The 9,898-nt window shown below is 43.5% G+C and overlaps 1 protein-coding gene and 1 long non-coding RNA gene across 2 annotated transcripts in view; both read left to right on the forward strand.

Moving 5' to 3' along the window:
* The window catches only part of syn2b (synapsin IIb), a 108,163-nt gene that overhangs the window by 61,937 nt on the left and 36,328 nt on the right, over positions 1-9,898 (forward strand). The window contains exons 5-6 of the mRNA XM_063216079.1: positions 2,371-2,527; positions 8,841-8,930. Of these exons, the coding sequence (XP_063072149.1) occupies positions 2,371-2,527; positions 8,841-8,930 (247 nt within the window). The remainder of the gene's footprint in view (positions 1-2,370; positions 2,528-8,840; positions 8,931-9,898) is intronic.
* Positions 3,073-4,504, forward strand: LOC134463409 (uncharacterized). Its single transcript, XR_010037748.1, has 4 exons — positions 3,073-3,293; positions 3,843-3,936; positions 4,292-4,379; positions 4,482-4,504. It is a non-coding gene; the product is annotated as an uncharacterized LOC134463409 (long non-coding RNA).

The raw sequence follows: 9,898 nt of genomic DNA on the forward strand, positions 1-9,898 counted from the left end.
CTCTCTCTCTCCCTCTCTCTCTCTCTCTCTCTCTCTCTCTCTCTCTCTCTCTCTCTCTGTAAGGGTCACATGCTCACAGTGCTTCATAAAGTGTTGTAATGATGTAGTATCATAGTGTACAGTACATATGAAGTCAGGTAAAATTATATTATTTGATTGCATTATATTACTTAATGTATATTTGTTGTAGGCTGCAGTGTACCCAAAAGGCTTTTCATCTCTAAAGCAATGCCATGAGTTGTCATCCCTCTGTGACATTTCCGACATGCAGTTATCACTGACCCGACACAAACCAAATGTCCGCCAGGTCCTCCAGGCTTGACTTGTGAAGTGAAAGCCTACCTCTGAACCTCCAATTGTGACACAGCACTCCACAGGACACAAGTGCACACACCACACAACAAAATTGCATTTCTGCTTCACCCGTGCAAGGGGGCAGCTCCCAATAGCGCCCCAAGGGAGCAGTGCGGCGGGACCGTACCATGCTCAGGGTACCTCAGCCAAAGAGGAGGATGGGGGAGAGCACTGGTTAATTACTCTCCCCAACAACCTGGCGGGTCGGGGGTCGAACTGGCAACCTTTGGGCTACAAGTCTGACGCCCCATAACCGCTTACCCATGACTGCCCATGTACGTGTGCTTGTACGACAGCACACCTACGGGTTTTTTTTCTACGCCGTGATCTTCATTGTGAGATCCCTCACTTACCTTGTGCACACCCCAATATCACGTTTCACATGCACCCTCATATCCCCATTTTGACCAAGAACCAAGATTAGAAATTATGAAGCATATTGATTTAGTCAGATTCTGATAATGCAGATAAGTAAGATTTACAATGTGAAAGCCCATTGGGAAACTCCAACTCCCATTGTCATTGTGACACAGCACTCCACAGCACACAAGTGAACACTGCACACAACGAAATTGCATTTTATGCCTCACCCGTGCAAGGGGGCAGCCCTCAGTGGCGCCCCATGGGGAGCAGTGCGGTGGGACGGTACCATGCTCAGGGTACCTCAGTCATGGAGGAGGATGGGGGAGAGCACTGGTTGATTACTCCCCCCACCAACCTGGCAGGTTGGGAGTCACATGGAAACAATGACACATGAAAATCTGGCCTATTGAATATGTTATGCTAGCTCTTTTAAAGACAAATTTTATGCTTTTAGACAAAACAATACTTCAGATGTATTGTGTAGCTTCTTCAAGACCTCAACCTGCACATTCTGTAAATAATGAAAAAATAATTAAAAAAATGAAAAGAAATCTTCATTTGCCATTTTCTCAGTTTCAATCTGAGAAACATGCTGCCTGTTTTCCTGAGGCTAGACACATATGATTTAAGTTTTGTAATGATGTCAGGTCCTTCAATCCCGTCCAACTTTGTGCTAGTCCAACAACAGGCCTATTTTACTCTTTTCTACATTGTGAGGTCCCTCAGAGGGTAAAGTCCATTATCCTAACTCCTGTCCTTGACCTGTGCTCACGCTTCAATTACGCCCACCTCCGTAGTGAACACAATAAGGTTTCCCTACTGTCAGCCTAGCCAGAATAACTTTTGGGGTACTTTTTGCCATTCAACATCTCATTTGCAAATTAAATAAATGACCCTTGAAGTGCGCTTTTGCGAGACATTGAATTAAACTTCTGTCGTCAAAGAGGTCTTGTTACATCATCATCACGAGAGGCTACAAGCACAAGGAAGGATGAGAGTTGGGTTAATGGAAAGAACACAGTGACCCGATACACACCCAACAGACATCAGATCGTTCAGGACTGAGGTCGTCCTGGTGTGACCGCACGCCTACAGCGTGGTTAAGAAAAAAGACATATCGTGACAGAGAAACCATGTACAAGAACCATGTTTTTAAGCCATTGATGCCTAAAACACCTGTAAAAAATGCCTGCTAAATGCCTATACCATTTTTTGGAAAAAGTACTGTCAGCCTATATGTAAATACCTAAATATGTCAGCTTCTGAAGCACATAAAAACATGAATTCATTTTACTTAAAAGCTGAGACCCTCATCTTGCATTAGAACATGTTCATTCAGCTCTAACATGCCAACAGTTTTTATCAGCATAGGGCTGCATCATGTAGCTGCCAGCACTAGGGAGGCTACGCAGCATCCGGCATCAAGGGTTAATACATCCAAGTTTTGTAATGATCTTTGTATAATCAGGTCCTTCAATTTGGCCCAATTTCATGCTAATTTGACATAAGGCCTACCGTTTTTTTAACAGTTTCATTCCCCCCCGCAGGCTTGACTTGAAGTCCAATCTTGACCTCTGTTGGTCTCTAATCTTCTTTATATCCCCTTGATATATCTGACCTAACATGCTCCTGTCCCTCCTGTCCCTCTCTCAGGTCGTTCAGGCCCGACTTTGTCTTGGTGCGACAGCACGCCTACAGCATGGCCAAGAACGAGGACTTCCGCAACATGATCATCGGCCTGCATTACGCCGGCATCCCCAGCGTCAACTCCCTGGAGTCCATCTATAACCTCTGTGACAAGCCATGGGCGGTAGGCCTTCCTGTTATTGTTTCAGCCAGCACTTCATCTGGTTTTTACATTTACCACAAGACCTGTGAATTTCCTCTTTGTAACAACATGCATTTTCAGCCACTAAGCCTCAGAGAGAGGAATTCGTTTTAAGGATATAATGTTAACACCGTTGATAAAGAATTAGACAGAAAGTAGACAGTCTTTGGCGTAGGTCCAATCATCAGCCATGGTCTTGCGTTAGTGGATCCAGTCAAGCCTGCCATTGCCATGCAGCAGGAACCAGACATTTAAACCCCAACACAGGTTGACTGGGCCAAACAGGTGGTGGTGGGAATAGAGGAGGAGGTTTTGAACCATCCGCACCTAAGGCAGCAAGGAAGGCGCGTTAGACACGTCACTGCGCCTGTGACATTTTAGACTTCCTGGCAGAACTAGCGCTGGCTTATATTTCAGCCATTAAGACTCAAAGAGAGGTGTTACGATTTAATGTTAGGGTGAATCTCAATACTTTGTCTTGCCCCTTGTTCTAGCCCTTGTGTCTTGATGTGCGCGTTCATGTGAGACCAAGTGGCGTCTCAATTGTCAAAGTGACGAAGACGAAGGTCTAGAATGCGCGTCCCCGTACCCCTTGCCATCAAGTAAGGTGAGGGACCTCCCTAGCCGACCAAGGGGTTCGGCCAACGGTCATGACATTCGATCATCATCGGCGCGTGCTGGGTCATAAACTGTTATTATTGTCCGGACACCAAAGCTGCGAAAATGACCGACCGCGTCTCACATAAATGTAAGTATGTTTGTCATTATATCGCCTACTACGGAGTAGGTACAGTAGCCTACGTGTAGCTGTCATAGTTTGACATGACAAATTCGCCTATTATCGTTTTCAGTGGGCAATCGAGGTTGTGTATTTAAAGGTTAGCTCACATACCGGTGTTGCCATTGGTTTGTAGCCAAATGGTTTCTTAGCTAGCTGTCAAACCAAGCCGTACACGAACACAGCTTATAACGAATAGAGCATAACTCAAAATAAAAAGGCTACCATAGGTTTACATTTATCTGTGATAGCGCAACAGTGATGTAATGTTGGTATGAAATACTTCTGTTGTGAATATCAGGTAGCCTACTCTGGTTAGTTAGCTACCAATCTCGCTAACTTGGCGAAACATTTCACTTTCAACAAACCTTTATTTGTCAAGCTAAACAAAATAAATGTGTTCCTTATTAAGGCGTAAGCAGTGTTGTTTAACGGCGTTGTGGACTGGGACGAACTGGCACTGTCTTATAATTCGTGTATAGTTACTAATCACGTCAACTTTTTTCCCCTTTCCCCCAGGGACAGGAGAGCAGACTCGCCTTCTTATCAAGTACAGGAGTGAGAATGAGAAGTTGTTCACCAAATCAAAGATGGCAGCCAAGATGCAGTGGCAGTGAGTAACTAGTCAATAATTAATGTATTAATTGTCCATGTCTATAAACAGCAGGAGCATATTTGCATTGAACCTGTGTGTGTGTTTGTGTGCTATGATGTGAAAAAAGGATTAGGTAATATGAAATACATGCTGTGCATCTGTGTACCCCATGTGTGCTCCTGATTTATTCACTGAGTTCTGGTCTGGTCATCAGTGCCATCATTAGGGTAGCCGATACTGTGTATGTGCAGAGGACTCTGAAATAACCAAGTCAGACCGGAGCACAAGATTGACTTCCAGTCAGATGAACCCCTGACACGTGCGTGTGTGTGTGTGTGTGTGTGTGTGTGTGTGTGTGTTGTTTGTGAAACAGGGTTTTTGTGAAGAACGCAGGCCTAGAGGGAAAGGTCACCGGGGTGCAGGCTTCAAAGAAGTGGGAAAACCTCAAGCAAAAATACAAGGTAGGCATATGACTATTATATATGGTTTGTTAAACAATTAACAATTAAATATGCTATGTGCAATATTTAATGTGTGCTAGTGTATGTGTTTGTGTATTGCAGGAGGTGAGAACACCCAAGACAGGGTCAGAAGGAAACGAAAATGGGGAGTACCAGTGGCAATACTATGAGGACATGCATGCCGTCATGGCTGCTAAACATTCAATCGAGCCCCCTCTGCTGGGGGCATCCCTGCCCTTGAGGGCACAAGACGATACCCGCAAGGTGAGGCATTCAAGACTTACATGAAGTTCACTGGTGAAACCTGCAAACTTACAATTCACTTACAACTGTCCTGCAAATGATTTTCTGGGCCCTCAGGATACTGAAGAGCCCTCCCCGGACTCATCTGTCAACACAGAGTCAGGACATGAGTCACCTACACCCAGCACCACAAAGAAGAAGAGGAAGGCAGATACGGCATTAGAGTTCCTACAAGAGGAGGTGCGTGAGGAGAAGAAGAGGTTTGAGCTCCAGGAGGCCAAAATAGCGGAGCGTCATGAGGAGAATGCAGCCCTGATGAGGCAGATGCTGGCCATCTGCAGGGAAATGGTAGATAAAATGTAGTGTTCCCTGACTTTACACTGCCTCTTTTTTAATATAAAATAAATTAACACTTGTTACAAACTTTAACACTTTTTGTGTGGCTGCTTTCTATTATAATTTATGGTATTTCCTAGAGGACAGAGAAGTGTGTTAAATCAGTGTTTCTCAACAGGGGTGCCAGGGCAGCCTGGTGTGCCGCGGGCCCGCGGAAAAGTGGCTGATGAATCAATTATGTAATATGATACATATTTGTCTAAATTGATAAGTTAATGCTAGTCAGTGGAAGCTTTCATCTGCCATTTACGCACAATTAAGTAAATATAGGTCGCCCCAGTCAGCTGCAACTTTGAATGTAGGTTGTGTGATGTCTCCAAATGTGTTACTTTTCTAAGCTTTTGTGGTATCGGATGCGATGCCATATTACGGCTTGTTGAACTGGGGTGCCTTGAAATTTTTCATGAATTGAAAGGGTGCCTCGCCTAAAAAAAGGTTGAGAAACACTGTGTTAAATGACCATTACTGTGTAATAACATATGATACACATTATGGGGATAAACAGCTATGGTTTACAGGCATTAAAAAAAAATTGGACTGCATTTGGTCCCTTTGTCCAGCTTAACTGTGAATACACCTCTGTACTACATTTCACAGTTCATTAACCTTTTCAGAAGTACCTAATGCTGTACTTAAGTTAACAATATGTTATGAAAGAACAACAATTTGAGGGGTTCACATGTGCAGTATCTCAACATTTATTGAACAACAACAAGAAAAAGAAAGTAAGGAATCACACAACAGCCCCATACACCCTGGTAGCCAGTGCGTCCCTGAGTGCATTTCTTGAGGCTTTGGGCTCAGGATCGTGGGGGGGCTCGGGGTCAACATCGTCATCCAGCATGTCCTCATCAGGTTCTAATGTGTCCCCATTGTCAAGGCAGACATTGTGGAGGAATGCACAAGTACATATCACTTTTGTGGCAAAGGCCGGGGCCACCTCCAGTGCCCGGAAAAGAGTCAACCTCCACCTGGTCTTCATAACCCCAAATGCCCGTTCAATTACAGTGCGTGCTTTCGCATGCCGGTAGGTAAAGCACTGTTGAATGGGTCCACGCACCGGCTCTTTATATGGTGTCAAGAGGGGAATAGGGGTCTGAAGTCACCAAAAATAAAAAAAATCCAGTTGGGGGATATCTTCCAGTCAAATAAAAAGGGCTGTGTCATGAACTGATCCAGGATAGCCGACAAAAATGTCCAGAAACCTTCCTTCCGCATCGCATATAGCCTGCATGTTAATGGAGTAAAACCCTTTGTAATTTAAGTAATCCAGGCGGTGTTGTGCCGATGGTTTTACTCTGATATGGCTACCATCTATGGCCCCTACTACATTATGAAAGGTAGGGGTCCCAGACAAAGCTACAAATTTCTGTCCGACAGCAGGGAGGTCCTCTGGAAGTGAGATGGCTTTCTTTAAGTTGTTAAATATGCCATCTGCCACCCCTGTGTACTATCCGGAAAATAGTTGGCTTTGGGACATTAAAAACTCTTGACACCACCCGGTAGGACAGGCCATGTGCCAACCAGTAGGTGTACACAAGAACCTCAAGTTCGCTCCCCCAGCCGTGGTCTTGCTGTCTACGAAGCAGCCTTTGCAAGCTGCGCATAGCGTCCCGTGTGAGGCGGTAGTCGGTCTTTGTGTCGGTCTCTCATCAAACCACAGCCGAAAGTACCGGCACATTTGCGTCCAGCACACAATACATAGGTGGACGATCCGCCTATAACAGAAATAAAACGAATATCGTGATCAGCGCATCACCACTTGACTCGAGTGACAGCTACAAAGCAAACTCAATGCCACCAAAATATGAAGTGTGTAGGTCTACATGTATGCAAATTTTAAAATATGTAATATCTATAACAGTTTCAGGTTCTTCATCTGTCGTGTTTCTACTGTACAATTCCCGTCTTCTTCAGTGGAGTCACTTGGTGTTGATGTGTGACATGTTTTATGACCAGCTGATCAATATTGACAGGGGGGACACACCCCCGCAACATCAGCTGATTACTAAGCTAATGTTGCTAATGTGTTTGTCGATTTTGCTGGCACTATCATCAAGGATATACATACCGCTTGTAATTGAATAAGATAGCGATATCTCCGGAGGGTTCTTCTCCGTCTCTCCCTTTGTGTCCTCGTCTCTTGTTGTTGGTTGTCGATCCATCGAGACATAAATTGCAGAAGTAGCATAAAGAAAGCTACTTGTGGGGGTGCCATTTTTGTTGTCTATGCGTTGTTGCTATCGCAACACCTTGCCTGTTGCTATAGTTATAGTAGCTTACGTGAGCTCGTTGTCCGACAGACAATCAAAACGTAAACTAGGCTATAAATAGTTTGCGCGACATCATATTCAGGTACTACAATATCGATTTCTCGCTTCGATTTTATTTTAAAAGCCATACAGTGCCAAACTACTAGACAAGACAACTTATTGGATCCGGTGGCCGCCATGTTTGTTTACAGATTGCGGGCTATCGGGCGCACAGCATTCTGGGTATGTCGACGTCAAGACAAAGGGTTATCTCAATTCATTTCCTATCCCCTAGCCCTGTGTCTTTCGCGTAAAGACGAAGAGAGGAGGGGGAGGGCTAGGGCTAGGGCTAGGGGAAGGGACAAGGCAAAGTATTGAGATTCACCCTCTATGTAGTTCACAAAGAATTTCACAGAAGCTAGACCAGGGGTCCCCAAACTTTTTTCTCTGGGGGCCACATTATCGTTCCTGACTGTGATCAGGGGGGCGGGATCAATCATGTGGGCTTTATACTTGGCCACTGCCTGTTATAGCCATAATTTCTAGCACAAAACAGTCCAGCATTACAAGTGATTGGCAAAAGAAGTGAGTACTTCACATGTCTTTCAATTTGAAATACCACAGGTATTTGTTTTAATTTCTAATAACCATGTAAAAATAGCAAGGAAAGGTTAGAAAAATATGGTGATTGACAGTTTATGAGTGATACAATAGAAATGCTAGGCCTGTTTATATTACAGTGAGATATTATATTACAGAGAGAGAAACTATCAAGACAAGAAACTTCTGGTGATTCACACTTGGTTAGTGAAAATGAAACTGTAGGAAGGCCTGTTGATAAACAAAATAAGGTACTTAAAACATATATTTTATCATTATTTTTTTCTGTAAGGAATAGGATTGCCTCTTTGGGCCAGTTCAAATGTTGAGGTGCAGAGCGGTGGAGGGCCGGTGAAAGGGGCTTGGCGGGCCGCATCCGGCCCCCGGGCCTTAATTTGGGGACCCATGAGCTAGACAGTCTGTGGCATTGGTCCAATCATCAGCCCTGGTCTTGCGTTAGGGGATCCAGTTGAGCCTGCCGTTGCCGTACAGCTGGAACCAGACCTTTAATTCCCAAAAATAGAGAGAGTGGCCAGGATTTTATACCGCCCATAAGGCACTAAAACCCTCAGAAAAGATTGCAATAGACCCAAAGACTAAGACTGGAAGAGATATTGAAATTACGCCAGGCCTTTGGACCCAGTGGAGGAAATGCAATCAATTCGGCATCGAGTACTGTGGTTGGCATGGTGTTTGTTCCCGTTAGGCGGACAGTCATATTTCATGTGTTTTGAACGTGTATGTGATCATAACTCCAAACCCACCGTAAGAACAAGATGCATGAAGTTTAACTATTAGCAGTATAGTACATAGTATAGTTGGGAATATTATATGTGTACGTTTTTGCTATTGGTAAGAGTCATAAAAGCCTTGTGAATTTGGGTATGATCCTCTGAGTGCAAGTGTTGTTTTCCATGCAAGAAATTGAGTTCTTATAGTCGTCTTTCTTATCTTTTCCTCTGCCCCTTAGTTCGCCCAACTCATCAGCACTTGCAAGAAGCTTGGCTCTGATCAATTCCCTCTCATCGAGCAGACTTACTATCCAAACCACAAGGACATGGTAAGCAGATAACCACTGAACGTTTTCCACAGCGGCATAATAATCATGGGCGATATATCCTCTATTATCCCCCTGACAGCGGGACAAGAAATTGTGATCATCATGCCATAACGACAGAAGCAAGAAATGGAGATTATGAGGTCATTACTTACGGAAGGCTGCTGGTCGCCTCAAGTGATTGCAAACAATCCATAAATCTTCCAGTCCAAGAGAAAATATGACAGGAGTTGGTAATGGCTTGCTGCTTGCATTGAAGAGGTTCATGAATTGACTTTGGCATCTAACCACTTTCATCTTCTGCCTTCAAATGGGTGATAGAGTTTTATAATGGCCTCTGCATCAAAAATGGGAACGTGAGTTATTTGTCTTTGTAAATGAATGATTTTATTGAAAGAAAGAGTGCTGTGTTACCCCCGGATGCAAGTCTTTTTGCAAATCTTTTCAGTTGTAGTATACTGTACCAATTCATGGCCTAAGCTGACAAAGCTAGCATCCGGGCTTGCACCTCAACAAATGTTTACATAATTTGAAGAATATTTGAATTTTTGAAAGTTCTAGTTCAACTTTACACAATATTTTTGGTACTGTATAGAAAACTATTTTGACATCAAAAGGAAACATAAATATCCATAGAAACATATTTTTGTATACAAATAATTTTCTACTGCTGCTTATGTTAAAGCAATGTATTAGCTTTTTGGCACAAAAAATAAAACCATTACACAATAAAACAAAATCACAGGGCAAAATCACAGAAGGAAGTTATTCATGAAGCTTATAATCTAATGGATGATTGCTATGCCAGTCTAACTCTCACTATGTACAAGAGTTAATAACCAAATAATAACATTATGCACACAGTTGTACAAAATTCACACTGAAGTTCCAGCTGTCCGAATTATGCAGACACATTTACATAAGTGCCCAGTACCGATACATACTGTACAGATCTGCTTGGTGCAGCAACA

The sequence above is a fragment of the Engraulis encrasicolus genome, chromosome 14 (assembly GCF_034702125.1).
Source record: "Engraulis encrasicolus isolate BLACKSEA-1 chromosome 14, IST_EnEncr_1.0, whole genome shotgun sequence".
Lineage (NCBI taxonomy): Eukaryota > Metazoa > Chordata > Actinopteri > Clupeiformes > Engraulidae > Engraulis > Engraulis encrasicolus.